The sequence below is a fragment of the Malania oleifera genome, chromosome 1, assembly GCF_029873635.1.
Source record: "Malania oleifera isolate guangnan ecotype guangnan chromosome 1, ASM2987363v1, whole genome shotgun sequence".
Lineage (NCBI taxonomy): Eukaryota > Viridiplantae > Streptophyta > Magnoliopsida > Santalales > Ximeniaceae > Malania > Malania oleifera.
This window is the reverse complement of record NC_080417.1, coordinates 58,400,708-58,420,676: the sequence shown is the minus strand read 5'-3', so window position 1 is coordinate 58,420,676 and position 19,969 is coordinate 58,400,708. Positions and strand designations below refer to the sequence as shown.

At 35.5% G+C, this 19,969-nt stretch overlaps 1 protein-coding gene across 2 annotated transcripts in view; it reads left to right on the top strand.

Annotated features, from left to right (window-relative positions):
• LOC131153166 (uncharacterized) overlaps nt 1-17,574 on the top strand; it is a 30,018-nt gene extending 12,444 nt beyond the window's left edge. For both annotated transcript variants that reach the window (XM_058105292.1, XM_058105301.1), the window contains 10 exons: nt 3,647-3,706; nt 3,799-4,011; nt 5,066-5,194; nt 6,334-7,017; nt 7,850-8,042; nt 8,135-8,328; nt 15,472-15,576; nt 15,730-15,869; nt 16,653-16,931; nt 17,070-17,574. In XM_058105292.1, the coding sequence (XP_057961275.1) occupies nt 3,647-3,706; nt 3,799-4,011; nt 5,066-5,194; nt 6,334-7,017; nt 7,850-8,042; nt 8,135-8,328; nt 15,472-15,576; nt 15,730-15,869; nt 16,653-16,931; nt 17,070-17,334 (2,262 nt within the window). In that variant the 3' untranslated portion in view covers nt 17,335-17,574. The remainder of the gene's footprint in view (nt 1-3,646; nt 3,707-3,798; nt 4,012-5,065; nt 5,195-6,333; nt 7,018-7,849; nt 8,043-8,134; nt 8,329-15,471; nt 15,577-15,729; nt 15,870-16,652; nt 16,932-17,069) is intronic.
• Nucleotides 17,575-19,969: the final 2,395 nt, after the last annotated feature.

Sequence of the window (19,969 nt, the reverse complement as noted above, 5' to 3'; positions counted from 1 at the left end):
CTGCTTTATCATCTACTGCCCTTCCTAAATCTATTTTGGAAGCCTTAGCCCATTTTGTGTGGAGGAAGGCAATGGTTGAAGAGATGAATGCTTTATAGGACAATGGTACTTGGGACTTGGTATCTCTTCCTCTTGACAAGTCTGTGGTTTGTTGTTGTTGGGTATACACTGTGAAAGTCAACCTTGATGGTTCTATGGCTCGCCTAAAAGCATGCCTTGTTGCTAAGGGGTATACTCAGGCGTATGATTTGGATTATTCTGACACTTTTCTCTAGTTGCCAAACTTACATCTGTACGTTTGTTCATCTCCTTGGCTACCACTTGTCACTGGCCTCTGAATCAATTAGTTGTGAAGAATGCCTTCGTGCATTGTTATATTGAGGAGGAGGTCTATATGGAGCAAGCACCTCGGTTTGTTGCTCAGGACATGGTTAAATCGCGGTAGCGGGTAGCGTAACATATGGTAACGGGTGTAACGGGAAGCGGGAGTAGCGGATTTTACATAATGGGAAGTGAGTGTAATGACTGTGAATTTTTTTCAAACACGTACAACCTTATGCATATTATTGTAATTGAATGTTTTAAGCTCTTAATCCTTCTTAGAAAGAGTTTTAGTTTATTTTGGATCCTTTAGTTCAACTAAGTTGTTTGGTAAGGGCAAGAATTTTACATTTGTTTTAAACCACCATTGACAAAAAATTACGTGTGTGTGTGTATTTATACTTTCTCATTATGCGTGATAAATTCTTATGTGTGAGAGATTAATTAATAAAACAAAATTTGTTATACACTCCATTAATCTATTAGATACATAAGTAAAACATACAAGTAATACAAATATTATTATTAGGAAAAAAAAAGAAGAAGGTTGAAGCTGAAAAATATAGAACATAGATATCAAATTGCTAATGTTATCAAAATAAAATGTTTTCCTAACAAGTTAGTATTTCCAAATTGTTAATTAATGCATCTCTTTTGAGTATTTAATAAAAAAGTAAATTTTGTTTCATTATCATCCTCATTATATTCTTTTCTCCTTCTTGCCACATAGTATATTGAGAGTGATTTATGGAAGGGGGGAAATAGAAGTGAGAAGAAAAAGCAAAAAATAAAATAATTTTTTTGGTATAACAATCTTGTAGTGGTTACATCATACATGGTGGCCTTTACATAACGGTCGCGGTCCGTAACAGCCGCTACAACTGTGATTTTTCTTCCCACCGGTTTCGAGGTGTGTAATAGTATCAAGAACCTAATGTTGCGGCCATTATTTAACCATGGCTTAGGAGGAGTTAGGTGTAGTGTGTTAGCTCAAGAAGGCACTCTATGGTAGGTGTAGTGTGTTAGCTCAAGAAGGCACTCTATGGTTTGAAACAGTCTCCCAGAGCATGGTTTGGTCGATTCAGTATTGTAGTACTTGAGTTTGGTCTTTTGACGGTGTGCAGTGGATCACTCTGTGTTTTATCATCATACTTCATCAAGTAGGGTTCTCCTTGTTGTGTATGTGGATGATATTGTTATTATAGGTGATGATGATAAAGTTATTTAGAGTCTCAAACTTCTTCCATAGACTAAGTTTCAAACTAAATATTTAGGACTGTTGAATTACTTTTTGAGTATAAAAGTATGTACATCTTGTATGGGAACTATTTTGTCACAAAGGAAGTATGTTCTTGATTTGTTGGATGAAATTGGATTATTGGGATCCAAACCGGTTGATACACCCATGGATTCTAACAAGAAGTTAGTGTCAGATATTGGTGATTTGTTGCCTAATCCTGGACGGTATTGGAGACTCGTTGGAAAGTTGAATTATCTCACAGTTACTGGGCTGGACATATCTTTTGCAACAAGTGTTGTGAGTCAATTTTTGGATTCTCTGAGACATCTCACTGGGACACAGTAATTCACATCTTGAGATATCTCAAAGGTACATTTGGGGGAGGTCTTTTATATAGAGATTAGGGTCACACTTATATTCTGGCATAGACAGATGCATATTGGGCTTGGTCGTCTTTTGGCCGAAGATCCACAACTGGGTACTGTATCTTGGTTGGTGATAATTTGGGTTCTTGGAAGAGTAAGAAACAAACTGGTGGTAAGGTCAAGTTTTGAATTAGAGTACAGAGTTATGACTCACACTATGGAGTTGATGTTTGATAATCAAGCTGCTCTTCATATTGCCTCCAACCCGGTCTTTCATGAGCTAACAAAACACATTGTTCAGGAGAAACTTGTGCAGAAACTCGTTATGTGAAGTCCAATATGCAGCGTGGTGATTTGTTTACCGAAGCTTTGGGGGGTGCTTATGTTCAATTTGTTTGTAACAAGCTAGGAGCATGTGATATTTATGCTCCAGCTTGCGGGGGAGTGTTAAATGTTATTTTAGTCTTTTAGTATTATAATTATTATTAAATGTTAGTATGTTAATTAGTGAGAGTTAGTAAGGGTATTATGGTTATTAGTATGTATTTGATTTTTATTATAAATAGAGGGAGATACCTATCTTCAAGTTAGGTCATTCATTTAATCAAAATTTCAAATTAAAGTTTTATTTAAATAGTGAGTTAAATAATAGTCAAATTCAAGAACTCGAGTGATTATTAGGGGGAAAAGTCCATTACAAAGTAACTGACTAATGCTTGCATAAGAATATTGGTATGTTATTCTGCTTACTGCTACTTCTTGTGCTTTGATATGGGGCTGTGTTTTCCATCCTTTTTATTTCTTTCGGCATTATATTGTTATATTAAAATTTATTACGTGGTAAAAAAATTAAAATTAAGTGCAAAGTTTATAAGATTAGTAAAGTTCTTTCGACACTGATTTATTTCTCCATTATTTTGTTTATATATATATATATATATATGGATAGAAGAGATATCTTTTCTTTTGTTTCCATCTTATCTAAGAGTTTGTTTTTTGCTTTCCTTTTTTTGATTTTGTTGCTTTCTTTTTTTTGATTTTGGGATAAATGGAGAGCTCTGTTAAGGAAGAGAGAAAGTGACCACCAATTTACTTTTTCACATGCGCCCATTTCTTAGTCAATCAGTGATGTCTTCTCTAGAACCTTTATACAATTAAGATTTGTCCTTTGACATTCTTTTTGGTTACAAATTTGGGCTGAGAGAAATGAAAATTTTCAATTTTTTTGGAGCGTGTGAGAACCCTTTTGCTGGCTGATTATTAGTTTCTAAAATATTCTTAATTTTGTATGTATTCTGTCAAGTCTAGTGACCAAAATTTGATTATATGTGCTAATTTAATCCATTGTGATGTTTCTTTTTGCTGGATTACTGTGTGAGTTGCATATTTATATTTATATTTTTAATTTTTTATCTACCCATTTACCTTTTCGAAACTCTGCATTGGCGGAAGCCTGGATGATGGGTTTTTGTTTCCCTTTTTTGGAATCTGGAATTTGATGTTTTCTCTTTCCAAGATTATATTTCTGGACTCTACTGTAACAAGGGTCAGCTGCTGAACTGTATTCCTTTCAGTTATGAGGAAAGTGATTGAAACCATTTTGGAAATCAGTTCAGTCTTTGCATTTATCTATCAATAAAGTTGGTCTATTTTTTGCCCATAATGAGACCTTATTGACAATGGCCTGCACCTGATTCATGTGATGACTTGTTTGATGCAGAAGCACAAAAGCAAAAAGGATGTTATGGAGGAGATTATTTCAAAGAGCAAATATTACAAGGTGGTGATCTTTCTATAGTAATGAGGTTTCTTAGTAGACTTCATTCCTGACATTCATTTTTCTCTTTCGCTGTTTTTGCAATTTCTAACCAGGCCCAAAAAGCAAAGGATAAGGAAGAAAATGAACAATTTATTGAACAATTGGATAAAAATTTCACATCCTTGACACAATCCGCGGGCTTATTATCATTGACTCAACCAAGCAAGATGAGTTCTTTGAGGGCCCTTGTTGGCAAGGGGATTCCAGATGACCAATCAACAAGGGATGAATTACCCACTACTCAGAATGTAGACTCTTCAAAGCAGGTATGGTTCTAAAGTGTTGGTTGCTCCCACACTTTTAGGGACTTTTTCTAATTAGTTCTTGATACCACAGGTTTCTAAAGGTGTATTTTTTTTGAAGCCATTTGGGATCATTGTCAAAAATTATGAAAATGAGAAATGAAAACTAAAGAAGAGAGAAATAGAAACTAAAAATTGAATAATGAAAATACAAAAAACACAAATTAAAATTATTATAATAAAAAAATCAATTAATTATAATTACTTAATTATCATATTTATAAACTCACTTTTTAGTGCTTAAAGAAAAATCCTATCGAATATGACAATTGAAAAGGTAAAATTATTTTTTGAATAACTTTTATTTTTTTCAAATTTGTAGAAATTTTATGGATATTTCTACTTTAATTATATTTTAAATTTCACGTGGTCATTTTATTTTAAGTTAAATTAAAAAATATGTATAAAATCAATGATTTAATTGACAATTGAATTCTAGATGTATTATTGTGACACTAAAAAACCATAAAGTCTAGTTGACGATTTTGCAAAAATAACTTGAAAACCAACAACAACGATAGAAAACTAGCAATGTAACAAACGCATTGTCTTAATCTGTTTCTTCTGTGTACCTCAATGAAAAAAAAAAAAAAAACAGAACATGAAATTGATGCCAAACGGCCACTTAGTTTTTTTGTTTAGTACTTTTTTTTTTCCCTGCTTCAACTTGACATGCTATATTCTTTTGTCATTACAATGCATTAGAACACTGAAACAGGTTTTCTAATCCTTCTCTATCCCATGTGCCATTTAATTCATTATTCACTTTTCCATGATGTGAATGCCTGGCTTCTATAGTTGTAGCATTGTTTTAATGTTTGAGAATATGAATTTGTTATTGAAGTTGTATTGGGTGAATTTGGACCAATTTTAATACAAATTTGCATGTAATTTTATTTAAATTTATACAATTTCAAATTCATGGTCCCAAATTCATATTCCAAATGCAACCTTAGATTTTTGTTGCAATTACAGAATTTTGATTGTTGGATATAAAATTATATGCCGTCTTTTGCAGGAACAACCTGATTCTTATGACAAACTCGTCAAAGAGATGGGATTAGAAATGCGTGCTCGCCCATCAGACAGGAGGAAGACACATGAAGAGATCGCGGAGGAAGAAAGGGAACGATTGGAGCGATTGGAGGTATGTTTGTATGTGCTTACAGATATACACATCCAGGTGTTTGATGTACCTCTATACAATACTCACATTTCAACAGGGACTTGAGGTTTGCAGATGGAAAGTTCTATGAATTCAAATGGGGGGACAAGGATGTGAATTTGTTATGAATTTACTAAATCAGATTTATGCATTTATCTTTATCTGATTGATGCATGTATATGGAAGAACGTCATAAGTAGAATGCTAAAGAAATACTTAAGTATGTTGGCAATAAGAAGCATAATTCATTTTCTCTGTTGTACAGCTTTTAATGTAAAAATGTGTACCTGTATTTAGTTGCTGAAACCAATGTGTAAAGGTGGGCATGTGTGTCAATTAGATGTGTGTGCAACATTGCGAATCATCAATGGGGAGAACTATATGGCTTGCTAATCATTTGTGGACTTCTCTATAGTTTATGATTTTATGTAGGCCAATTTGATGTTAGTATGATTAATAAGCATTGTATTTGTGAATGCACCTTCCACAGCAATCGTATAATCTGGAAGTAGGAAGCAATAAAAACTATGTTTTTAACAGTATCTTAGGGATACATGGTGGCAGCATGACTGGCTTATGTCTCTCTCTTGAGTCCTAATCCTTATTGAGTAAATGCGCAACTGCAGTATGCGAGGTCCAAGATGTTGACTGTCATTGGTTATATTTTCTCTTGCAAGTAGCATCATCCTTTTCTCTGATCTCAAATTAAAGTGTTTGGAATGACATTGTGGAAGTGATTTATAGGACTTATATCTCAAATTAAGAAGAAAAAAAAAAGTAATTTATTCGAGTCACCCTCTTGCATTGTGTATCATTTTACCCTCATTGCTATGAATGTACCTGTACATGACTAGTTTTTAGAAGAGAAACCTAAAAGAATTTTAGTTGATCCTAAAGCTTAGGAGTTTATTATCTCTTAATGGTTATATATGTCACTAATATCTTGAGAAATTTAAATTGCAAATCATTGTCCAATTTCTTCTTCTTGTTTTTTTTTTTTTGGCTTGGTTCTAATTATGTTTTATAATCAAAACTCAGCTGGTATTGTGCATCGGTTTAAATTACGGAATTGACTTCAAACTCTGTGATTTAATTACTTGTATAATGGTTTTTGTTTTCAGGAAGAGCGTCAAAAGAGAATGCTTGCAAATGATGACTCTAGTGACGAAGATGATGATGCTCCAAAGGATGTTGAAAGCCCTTCTGTTCCAAGGATTAGATCCATTTCTGGGGATGATCTTGGTGATTCATTTTCTTTTGATGAAGAATCCAAAGCTAAAAAGGGCTGGATTGATGAGATTCTTGAAAGGGAGGAGGAGAATGATTCTGAAAGCAAAGATGGTGAATCTTCTGAGGATTCAGAAAGCGCTGAAGATGATGCTGATGAGGAAGGATCTGATGAAGGTAATGGTGAATCTGAGAAGAATTCGTTGAAGGATTGGGAACAGAGTGATGATGAAGATTTTAGAACAGATTTAGAAGAAGGCGAAGAGGATGATGAAGGTAGCAATGAGGATGAAGGAAAAAAGCTGGAGTCGAAGGGCCATAAACTGGCAATTGGCAATGACGTAGCAGAAATTAGGAAAGGAAATTCAGATTCCTTAGATAACAAGAAGATAACTAGTGGTAAACAGCCTTCAACTGGAAAGGAGTCCCTTCCCTTTGTAATTCAATCTCCAAGTAGCTTTGAAGAGTTAAGCGCATTGCTAGAGAATCGATCCAATGTTGACATTCTTGAGGCAATTAGTCGAATTCGTAAATCCAGTCCAATCAGTTCAAGGGAAGAAAACCGGAAGAAAATGCAAGTATGAAAGTTGATACTACCATTTGCCTGCTATTTGATTTGAAGATAATTTTTCTATTGTGCAATTCATTTAAATTATTTACCAAAACAAGTGGCTTCAATTGAATCATCTAAGCCTTAGATTTGGCTTTGCACTATTGGGCCATTATCTTTCAGGTATAGAGTGGAGCTAGTTCTGAATCTTCTGGGACTACAAGAAGGGAATTATGACCTCTGGGTGTAAAAGAATTTCGTATTGAAAGGATACTGTTGAGTAGTCGTGTGCTAGCCTATATGCAAACTCATACATCATGCTCCTGTAGGTGTCAGAATGAATCCAATTATATAGAGTTGTAACTGGTGATGGAGATTAAGGAGATTATTTGACCAGGCCTCTTTTTGAATCTGAAATTGCCATGGATTTTTTTCCTATTCATCTACCCTGATACTTTTTAATGATTTATACCTGGAAAAATAATTAAGCAATTTTTTGAAGGGAGTGGCAGTTGATAATGATTTATTAAGGTTGCTTGTTAAACTTAGCTGAGTGAAAAGATGCAATATGTAGCAGACAAAGCTATCATACCATATGGTAGGGCATGATATATGCAGCTGCACAATTGGAGAGACTGTTCAACTTAGCTGACTATTTTATTTGACTCATTTTAAGTTACTTTTCTCTCCCTCCCCATCTCCCTGTCTCTCTTTTGTCATTCCTTCACTTTATGCAGTTGGGAAATTAGTCAGCCCTTTATGAGTGGCAATATGACCCTTAGCTTATGGGAAAATGGAGATTAATTTGTCATCAAACTCGTTCATGTCTTGACTATTGTTGTTGGGTGGAATCTCTACAGGTGTTTTATGGTCTACTATTGCAGTATTTTGCTGTCTTATCAAATAAAAAGCCATTGAATTTCATCCTGCTGAATCTCCTTGTCAAGCCATTAATGGAGATGAGTGCGGAGGTCCCGTACTTTGCAGCAATCTGTGCTCGTGAACGGATATTACGGACTCGTATGCAGTTATGTGAAGCTCTCAAAAACACAGGTTGGCTTTGATGATATTAAGTGGTGTTGGTTCTCCTAATTATATTATAGTGGACTTAGTGTGGTTGAGCTCGCCTATTCTAATCATTGCAGGGGCAAGTTGTTGGCCTTCTTTAAAAACATTAGGACTCCTCAGACTGTGGTCCATGATATTTCCATGCTCTGATTTCCGTCATGTTGTCATGACCCCTGCACTATTGCTGATTTGTGAATATCTGATGCGTTGCCCCATTATGTCCGGTCGGGATGTTGCCATTGGCTCTTTCCTATGCTCCATGGTTCTTTCTGTATGTGCCACTTACCTTTCTGTTTCTTTTCTTCAATCTCTACATTGTTGATTTGAAGTGATCAATATCAGCATACAGTGGAGTGTTTGATTATGTCTAAGGAGCAATATTTCTCCTCTATCATTTGTTCAAATGGGAATAAATTCTCATCTATTGGATGGTGATGGAAGGTGTCTCAGTGCTCCTGAGACGTACTTCCAAATGCCTATTTTCATTTTGATCATTTAGTTTGACTCTGTATTTCCTGTAAATATTTTCTTCTTGTTTGCTAACCTGCCATTCTCAAGCGTGTTGCTCTTTGTATGTACCCTGCTGCTATTTTGCTTTGCTCTTATTATGTTGTGAGTGTTTCATGTTTTTCAAATACCAGTGGCTTAGAGACATTTACCTGATTTTTCGATTCCCAAGAAATTTGTGGTGTAACTATTTTTGTTTGTTGCATTGGCATTTTCAATGGGTCATTTCTACTATTTGCAATTGACAACATAATGATTTTCTGCTATTAAATTCCATTCCATTCCATAAGAATATTATCTCTTTTTCCAATTATACAGTGATGTGAGTTTTTTTGTATGCAAATAACTTTCTAACTAGTAATAATTTAACTATTGCAATTAATAGTTGCATTGGTCTTTGTGAATGAGCTTGGGCATCATCCATCTAGACATTTTTCAATTGGTTGTGGTGATATTCTGTTGCGTGTGTCCCATCATCTTCAGAGAGTCTCCAACTTCAAAAACTTATGGGCTTTGGAGGGAGCTAGGATAGTTGGCTTTGTTGGTCATGTGGGATGTCTGTAGCAGTTTGGTGCATTTAGATTAGGAACATAAATTTCATCCGAGCCCCTCAGGTACTGCCTCACCCATCTACTATCAGGTATATTCTTTGAAAAAGAGATGAGGTTGGGGCAGGATTGGCTGCAGGCATATGGTTGCCTCTCCTTCCTCCACTCCACTCCAACTTTTTATTTACAATATAAATTTTAAGGGCAAAATACACTGGCCTCCCATAGGTCATCCAAAAAGATGTGGACTTTCCCGCAACATTCAAAAAATGGCATTGACCTCGGCATACAAATATGACACTTTCCCCTCTATTACTTGACCATCTCCTATGAAAAAACATAAGTTAGCTGATGGTTACGTTTCTTTGAAAATTGATGTCTAAATTATGACTGGATTTGGAGAAATGTGTCAAGTGAACGCATTGGTGAATGCTGATACATATTTTCGCAACTATGCATCTTGTTCTCTGCATGTGCATGTTTTGACAGGGCCTGCTTTGCATTATCCAATTCCAATATTTTCATTGAACCTCATTCAAGAATGATGCGAGTTCTTTCCAACATTTAGGCTTCTCCCACTTACCATTGAGGGGTTAAATTCATTATTAAAATGAATATATCATTTCTTTTATAAACAAAAAATTTATTAGATGAATGAATTATCTTTTTTTTTTTTTTTTTTTTGGGGGGGAGGGGGGAGGGTTGTGGAGGGAGGTAACTAATGTTGGGGTTATAATTGTCATTATATTTAAATGTTATGGAAGGTTGTTGTCATATTTTGAATGTGAAGGTCTGCATCTTTTTTGTCAAGCCTTGTGGGAGCTCTGTATATTTTGCACTAATTTTAATGTTCTTTTATAATTACTTTGTATCTTGTATTTGTAGCCTTAAACTTTTGTGGGATTTGTTTTAAGCCATTGCCGTTGAGCCAAAAATAGATGGCTTCAATATGAAGGTTTTTATTAAAAATTTGACACAATACACTGACCTCCCGTCAATTTTATTGTAAAGACAGGGACCTCTAGAATTTTTTTTTCCCAACAATACCATTGACCCCCTTGACAATTTGACAGCTAATTAACAGTGATAATTGTGCTTTGCAAAGTCAATTTTGCATACATAAATAAACTAATTGTGCCGACCCCACCTAGTGGGACTATGGCTTGGTTTTGTTGTTGTTGTAAATAAACTAATTGTGCTTTTTAAAGACAATTTTGCACACAGAAGTGAACCATTTTAGTGCTACTACAATTGCAACCAATTGCTGGAAACCTTGCTGCAATGATGTTGCTGCCACTCGTTCCCCCTCCATCCATGATAGCATCCAAAATTCTCCCTTCATTCTAACTTTGGGCTTTGCTTGTATCATACTGGGCAATAAATGAGCCCAAAAAATGAGGGTTATAGTTAGAGAGGATACCTATGAGATGTGAAGAGTAATGGAGAGGGAAAGGGGGAGATATAAATGCAATGAAGGTTTCAATCAGTGATGCAGCATGCATGGAGAAAATAGACTTCTGGATGTCAGATTAGAAATCTGACAGATTAGTATAATTACAGGGACATATGTGGGCAAAAGAGAGATTCTCTTATGCAGAAAGGTTCTGATGGAGGCTATGGAAGGAGCCACTGGGTGAATCCTCAACCCACACTTCCAGATTGTGGGAAATTTCTAAGCATATCAGAATTGTTAGGCAGAATGTAAAGGGAAAATTCTGTAATATCTCTTTCATTATCTGGGCTGATATAAACACAGGCACATGACAACTTTGGGCATTAAATGTGCTTAGGAAAATGACTACGCTGACTAAAGCTGGATCAACTTCTCTAGACCCAAAAGATCTCATAAATAGCTTTGGAACTAGACTAATTATTCATAAATGAACTTTGTTAATAAAAACACTTGGGACTTAGGAAATGACCCAAATGACACATAAATAACTGTAATTAATAACTATTTTTGCAACTAACAAAGCAAAGAGTGGACTGTTTCTCAGAAATATTAGTAACTAATGCTTCCCTGCAACAGCACTGCCCCATTCCCTCCTTGTTAGAAGAAACTCACCTCTATGCGAGTTGTTGTCTTTAATGATTCGCACATCTTGCTATCACTCAAAATAAGCTCCTATTGGCTTATCTAGGAATTTCCATAGTCGGTCTTCTCTTTCCACATGACTAGAAGTCAGAAGTGCTTATCCCCGAGCCTGAATTTTGAATTATCTGTTATTATCTTGGGCTTATTATCTTGGGCAAGCAATGAAATCTCCAACTCTCTTGGAAAAGTAGATGTGATGTTGGGTAGTGTTTGATGTCTTTTTGCATGCTGTTAAATGTGCTATTTTCGAGAAGCCATCAACCACCACAATTACAGAATCAATATCTTTTTCCTTGTTGGGCAATCCCCCAACAAAATCCATAATTACCCCATGGAGCAGCAGGCTCCAGCAAAGGTGTGTTGACATCAATATTTTGCTGCTGTCTTACTCTTGATTTGGCTTTGGTAGCAGCAACTACTTTTGTTCTTGGGTTCAATTCCACATGAAGGCCAATCCTTGATTTATCAGAAGGAAGATTTGGGGCTGGTCACGCATTCCTTGATTTGGTTCCGTCAGGGGTGGAGTGGGGAGCGGTGGCAAAGGACTCATCCAGGTTTGAAATCTGGGTTATACAAAAAAAAATTCTTCTTGTTGATCATCAAAGGACTTTTTTTTGTGGCAACTACTCAATACTCATATGAACCAGATCAACAGTAGCGACACAGCTAGGTTTTGTTGTAACAGAACTCATCTTTAGGGAGAGTAAATGTATCAAAAGCTTCATCGCTATAACATCATTTCCAATTGAGGAAGCATTGAGTAGCTTCATTAAGACCTTCTCATAAGTGACATGGTTTGTTTTATTAAAACTGTTGGCCTGCATTTCCTCATCCTCATCCTTTGTCACATCAACATCCTTCATAGGCTTTAAAATTAACTTCTTCTTGTCACCATATCTGACATAGAAAGAGTAGGTATTGTTGTGCTCATCATGGACAGCACTTCGACCACTTTGCCATGGACGACAATATGGCATGTTTTTGTTGGTACTATGTACACCAAACAGATTCTTTTTAACAGATTCCAATTGAAAAATTGACCATACACCTTGTTGTCAAGGATAATTCCTGCCTTTTATTGGACCAAAGAATGCATCAATGCGATATTGTTGTGGGTATTCCACCACTTCAAGATTCAAACTTTCCACTAGTACTTCAGCAAGCAGATTTTTGCAACTTTCACTATCAATAACTAACTTACAAAGCTTTTTCCTCCTGCTTGCATCTTGTTCTAAAATGAGTGTCATCCTTCATTTGAACATTTTCACTATCTGTCCTTTCGTATTTTCATATTATTCATTTTATCAATCATGGTCTTCCTTCTAGTTGAAATAACCAAGGGTTTCCTTGACAATTGGATAATATATCTTTTACATATGGATGGCAGCATGGTTTTAAATAATGATAACAGTCTGCATAACAGTAACAGTAACAGCGTAATGGTTGCAGCCATAGTGGATGTTACATAATGGGTAATGGACACCATGCCCGTGAATTCAGTTTTTGCATTTGCGAACTTGTTAAAAGCATATAGATTGCATGTTTTGATTCTGGCATCCTATATACTAATGTTTTAAATTTTTTTTTAGTAAATTTCAATCAATTTAAATATAATATAATAATATATACTACGAGTATTGGATGCCATCTTGATTGTTTTAGTTGCTATTGTTGAGACGAAGCATGCACTTGCTATTTTTTTGTATATTGATTATAAGTGAAGTTTAAACTAAGAAATCATAAATGTAAAGAAATATAAAATATAGAATGCCATCTTTTGACTCTATCTTTAATGGAATTTTTATTATTCAAAAAATAAAGTGTAGAATGTTCATATGTCAAACGAGAACAAAAATGCATGGCTATAGAATGTATTTTTGTCTCCAAATCAGGTGCAAGAAAAAACCGCTAAAAAAGAAAAAAGAAAAAAAGAAAACAGAGAACCTAGAATACAAACATATGTAATTTAATGAGAGAAAAAATGGTTTATTTGAATGCTAGTTACTAAAAAAAATCCATGCTTGTCAAGGAAAATAAATGCAAAAATGATTTTTTTAATAAAAAAATTACTAAATAAATCAAACCAACTTAAAATTGTGTTTCTAAGCTTCCATAAAAGGTAAAAAAAAGTGGAAAAAGTGCAAAAGGACCCTAAAACCAATTTTAGTCATTTATGGTTAGTTTTTCCCACCATGGTCATGGTTTTAAATCACAATAGTGGGTAGCGTAACGTAACAGTAACGGGTGCAACGGGAAGCGGGAGTAGCGGATGTTCTAGAACAGGAAGTGGGTATAACGGCTGTAAATTTTTTTCAAGCACACACAACGTTGTGCATATTAGTGTAATTGCATGTTTTAAGCTTTGAATCCTTTTTAGAAAGAGTTTTTAGTTTATTTTGGATCCTTTATTTCAACTAAGTTGTGGAAAAGAAATTTACATTTGTTTTAAACCACCATTGACATAAAAAATTATGTGTGTGTGCGTGTGTGTGTATTTATACTTTCTCATTATTCTTATGTGTAATAAATTCTTATGTGTGTTGAATTTATTATAAAACAAAAAATGTTATGCACTCCATTAATCTATTGGACACATAAGGTGTACGAATAATACAAATATACAAGAACTAGAAAAGAAAACAAGGTTAAAGTTGAAAAATATTGAACTTAAATTTCAAATTGCTAAAATTATCAAAATAAAATGTTTTCCGAACAAGTTAGTATTTTCAAATTATTAATTAATGCATCTCTTGTGTGTGTTTTTTTTTTAAAGTAAATTTTGTATCATTATCATCCTCATTATAATCTTTTCCCCCACTTGCCCTATAGTATTTTGAGAATTATTTATGAAAGGGTGGAAAAATAGAAGTGATAAGAAAAAGTAAAAAATAAACTAAATTTTTGGCGTAACAATCTTGTAGTGATTACATAACGTCCGTAACAACCTTTACGTAATGGTCACGGTCCATAACAGCCGCTACAGCTGTGATTTTTTTTCCCACTGATTTTGTGATGTGTAACGATATCGAGTACCCAAAAAACTGTTACATAACTGTGTTACGTAACAGTTGCAGTCGTTATTTCAAACCATGACCATGCTTTATTTCCTTATATTTCTGATAAGGGTAGAAGGGTTAGTTTAAACAAATTTGATGACATTATCAAATACCATTGGGTTCTTTAACAGCTACTTGATAGAGGGGCAATAAGTGTCGTAAAAAATAGATGCCGAGGGAGGTTTCCAGCATTGAAAAGGCAGAAGAGGTAAGCTTCTTTTTAACAAACCTTGAGGTCAGTGTATTTTGCCCATAAATTAAGTTCTTTTGCAAGGTTGAATGGGTGTGGCTGCTATTATTTATCCAAAGGGCGTGGTGGGTGGGTAAGTTTCAGCCTATGCAGATGGTGTGGGCAGGGGCCGGGGTAGGGTGTAATGGACCTGGCCCCAACTCCGGTGAGGTATTTTCCACTTTGGTCCACCAGTCTCATGAGTTTTTCCTACAAAAGTCGCCTCATTTAGTTGGGGAGCCCAAACCCTCCTTATAAGTTCAAGATCTCCCTAGTATACATCCGATGTGGGACTATGACAAGCTCTCCTGTCCAATCTTTGACGTCCTTGTTAGTGTGATTTTTCTAGTACACAACCAATGTGAGTCTGTGACAGGCTTTCCCGTTTAATTTCTGATGTTCTTGTCAGCTTGATCTCCTTAATACACATCCGATGTGAGACAACTACAGGCCCTCTTGTCCGATTTCTGACTGACTTATCAAAGTGGTTTACACCTCAGTGTAGAATTCACTCACATGATTGTATCCCCAGGGCAGATCCACTCACATGATAGTATCCGGTATCCCTAGGGTGGCTCTGATACCAAATTTAAAGGTCCCAGGCCCAACTTTTGTGAGCTATTGTCCGCTTTGGCCCACTGGCCGCATGAGTTTGTCCTATAAAAGGTGCTTCACTTAGTTGGAGCCCAAACCTTCCTTATATGTCCAAGATCTCCCTAGTACACATCCGATGTGGAACCATGACACAAGGGTAGGGTGACCACGACACAAGGGTAGGGGTAGGAGCAGGGTGGGGGGGGGGGGTGTGCGCAAGGGTACCTGATTTAAATTCCCAATTTTGATGGAACTGAATGTTAAATTTTTTGAGGGATAATTTTCACTTGATCTGTATGATCATAGTAATGTTTTTTACCTTCATAGGTTAAGATCCCTTCTTTTGGGGAGTATTGGCCTTCAGCTTAACAATTTGATTTCTCAGGTTGCTAAACAATCTAGGAAGTTCTGTCCTGAAGCCATAATGTTTCTCCAAACTTTGCTGGTGGCTGCTATGGACAGGAAACGAGCATCATGTCTGGATTCTCAGGTTTGATTCCTTTCCATTGCTTATGTTTTTGTTGCACAATTTCTTCAATATTGGTGGCTTCCTGATTGCTTTCTGTGCTACTCTTCATGGGAGAGACACCATCAGTTGGTTGCATGAAGAAACTCACTGCTCTAACTTTTTATTTTGTGGCAGTTCAATTCTGTTATGCAAATAAAAGCCATTGGCCCCCTCCTGTGTATACAGGATAGTATAAATGAATTTAGTCCTCTGGATATTTTCAAGCTAATGGACATGGCAGAGGACTCTCCCTTCTTCAGCTCTGACTGTTTTAGGTTTGTATTTCTTGGGTTTGTCTTCTTATATGAGTATGTGGTGGGCGACATATACACTCTTAACATTGTAGTCATGCTGTAGTTGTATGTCTTTTATGAATATTTGTAATGGAGATCATGCCTTGGATTTGAATTTGTGTAGATTTGAATAAAATACAATACAAAATTGTACGGAATTTTGTCAAAATCCATAAAAATCCAAACCCAAGGCATGAAGTCCAGACTTCCAAACAAAACGGATATTTTGCCATCCCCTTGGCAACGATTGTGCATGGCATAATCCTCAGAGGAGCCATGATTTGTTTACTTGCTTGACATTGCTTTAATTTAAAATAATTAGTGCGCATATCCTGTTTGTTCTTGGAAGTTGCAGTTTAAAAGTTTTGTACAGATGCATGGTTTTCTTACTCGCTAATTCTAGATGTAAAATGTATTTACAATCGCAAATAGCATATATTGATGTTGAGATCTTCACTGCATCCATAAGCTTTGGACCTTCCATTTGATGGAAAGCTGTGTGTGGTTTCGCTTCTTTCTTTAAACTTGCTTCAATTAGATTTATATACTTGGCATTGCCTTTTGATTTAAATTTTAAAATAAATTATTGCACCCTGTGCCATCAAGTCTAAGGTTGAAAGTTTCTGGATTTGTATTTACAGTTTTCTTGTTGCTACTAAGTTGTTGATTTATAGTTATGTTGAGATGTTTGCCCCGTGAGCAACTGGGCTTTCCTGGTATATTTTCTATCCAAATGTTTGTTGTTTGATGAAATATAATTTGCAGGGCTGGTGTGTTGTTATCTGTAATTGAAACTCTTCGAGGATTTGTTGATGCTTACGAAGAGTTTAATTCCTTTCCGGAAATATTCTTGCCCATTTCAACATTATTATTTGAAGTGGCAGAACAGCAGCACATGCTGAACTCATTGCAGGATAAATTTAAAGCTGTGGCTGAGCTCATCAAGAAAAAGGCTCATGAACATTATATGGAGCGTCAACCACTTCAAATGCGGAAGCAGAAGCCTGTGCCAATCAAATTGCTTAATCCAAAATTTGAGGAGAAGTAATTCAACCCCCTTGGCTCTCTCTCTCTCTCTCTCTCTCTCTCTCTCTCTCTATATATATATATATATATATATATATATATATATGTTTATTTTTTTAAATTGGAACTTTGATTTAATAATCTGTCATTTTACAGCTTTGTCAAGGGCAGAGATTATGATCCAGATCGTGAACGGGCTGAGAGGAGAAAGTTGAAGAAGCTAATAAAACAGGAAGCTAGAGGGGCAATTCGTGAACTGCGCAAAGATAATTATTTCTTATATGAAGTGAAAGAAAAAGAGAAGGCACTAGTGGAAGAAGAGAGGGTGGAGAAATATGGGAGGGCTCTGGCTTTCCTCCAAGAACAAGAACATGCTTTCAAATCTGGTCAACCGGGGAAAGGCAGGAAGAGGAGGAGATGATGAGGCTGACTTCTATCCTTTTTAGCATTTGATTTGTTCTCTTAAGGTGTATAACTAAATAGGTTTCTTACCAAATTTTTGTTAGCTGCTTCCCCCAAAGGGTCAAGTTCACCAAAAGTTCATATATGTATCCAATTTACATCTTCATGTCCCAACACCTTGTAATTTTAGCGAGATCAAAACAGGCATTTTTGTTTGTAGACCTCAATTCTTAATGGGCACTGTTTCTGATTTTCTTAAGCGTTCAGTGTTTCTGTTCCTCTTAAATGGGCAGTGTTCCTATTTCAATTCTTAAATTAGCTTAATGAACCTAGGTGGGGTTGGGTCAGTTTGTTTCGGCTGGTAGGACAAACTCCGACTCAATGTTAACATCTTTTACATCTGAACTAGTCGATTCAAGTCCACCAAAAGTATTTTCAAGGATTATGTACAACTTGTTCCCAGATCCAAAATAGTGTAGGAACCTTATGCAGAAGGTGCTGAATATACCTTGGGTTGGGAGTAGGGTATTTCAGAATCCAAGATTTCTATGAATTACAAGGCTTGCACATGAGCAAAGTTACCCCCATTTTCAAAATCTTCTGCTCTTCATCTAAGCTTGTTTCTTCTAGGCTTTCGTTATGGGAAGAACTTTAATTTGTTATCTATATATATATATATATATATATATATATGGGCATTAAAATTTTTTTTTCAATTAAAAAAACATTAATTTTTTCTGAGTTTGGTAAGAAGGATGCCTAAAAAATCAAATGCCAAGAGAGGTAAGTGATATTTTGAGAGAGGTAAGTGAGTTTTTAGAAAATTAGGAGAGGTTGCCCTTTTGTCAAATCGTAAGAGAGGTTCGTGAGATTTGTGAAACCATGGGGAAGATTATGTATTTTTGTCAACTTCAAAAAACTTAATGTCTTTTATAAATATGAATTTTTAAAACTAAAAGATTTGTGCAAATAACTTATGCTGCTAATATTTTAAAACTTGGGCTGACAAATGAATTGAGCAACTATCCTGTTCTTGATTCAACTAGTTCAATCGATTCAATCGGTTAGGCTAAATTTTTTTTTTTTTTTAAATTTTATGCTATTTTTGAGCTTGGGTCTATTGGTTATTAACCACTAGGTGTCAAAGCGTAGATCAATCAACACTTTCCTTATGTACGAGAGCATGAATTTCAAGTATTGAATTTGAATTTGTGTTGATTTAAACAAAACGTTGTGAAAAATTGTATTACGTTTTATTCAAATTCGCACATCTAAATCCAAAACCTAAAATACATGCTAACATACTACCTTTTAGAATTACATTTTAATGCTTGCGACTAATAGAGTTGCAAATGAGCCAAGCCGCTCGCGAGCTACTTGGTGCTTGACTTAATAATAGCTGTTGACCTTATAGGTCATTCTCAGTTTTGATAATGACAAATACTCTTTGTATTTGATGGCTTTCAAGTTTGTGTGCAGATTCTTATTGGCAAGTTCATATTTGATGACATGTGAAAGCTTGAAGCCTGAAGACCTTGAAGATTAGTCGATGTTGTAATTTATATTATCATTCAATTCAGGTATGTAATAGTAAATAGGAAAAAGGTCTATAATATTTAATACATATCATGCATATAGGAATTACAAACTCAAGACCTTAGGGTTCAATCGACTGACGTCGGATTTTTGGGACTATCTCAAAATGGCCTTAGAAAAGACCCTAGGTCTTGCACAATCACTTAAGTCCTCAACATCACTTTTCATATCAGGGCAATCAAATCAAGACTAAAATGAACTTTAAATTGAAATGCCGAGGGGGCTCGGGCGACCGAACCCAAGCCATGTAAAACGGCTCGATCGAACGAACAAGTCAATATATTGACTTTGTGTTCGGGCACCCAAACTTGATTTGAGCGTATCAACCTTGGGTAGATGAACCTGTGATAAAACACTTTTCAACTACTCGAGCGCCCGAACGATCATGTTCAAAAAGGGCTCGGGCGACCAAATTGCTTGGTTTAGTTAACCGAATATAGCCTCGGGCACCTGAACCTCAAAAATTTAGCTACTGGCTTTGGTTCAGCCAATGGGTCCTCAATTTGGGGACCCAAACCATTGAAAATTGGATTTTTGAATAAGTCTGTTCGGTCACCCGAACCTCAGGCCGGGCACCCGAACCTCGCAGGTTAAAATATTTTTACTGATTTTTTAAAAGGGGTAAAATGAATTAATTTTCCTAAACCATTTTAAGACAATTTTAAGAATCCCCATTTATTCCCCAACGGTAAAAAAAACCTCCTTGCCAATAAATACATGTTCATTTGTCATAATTAGCAAGGATTAGAAAAATTGATTAGGGCCAAACTCTCTCAAATCAAAAATCCTTTTTTAGCCTATAATACTCCAAAACACTTGTACACATCATCCTTCTTGATCTTACAAGTGTTGTGAGTATATTTTGTGTGCTTGTGCTTCATTCATACTTGCAAATACTCTCATTAGATTATATTGATTGTTTGATTTTTTTGAGATTAGAAGCATCAAGTTCTTCCACTGATTTAACTTGATTAATCTTGTGTGGGAAGACATGGAAGGTTGCCGTTCTTGCATTATCATTGCAAGTAACCTAAGCCTATATTTTTGTGTGCAAAAAT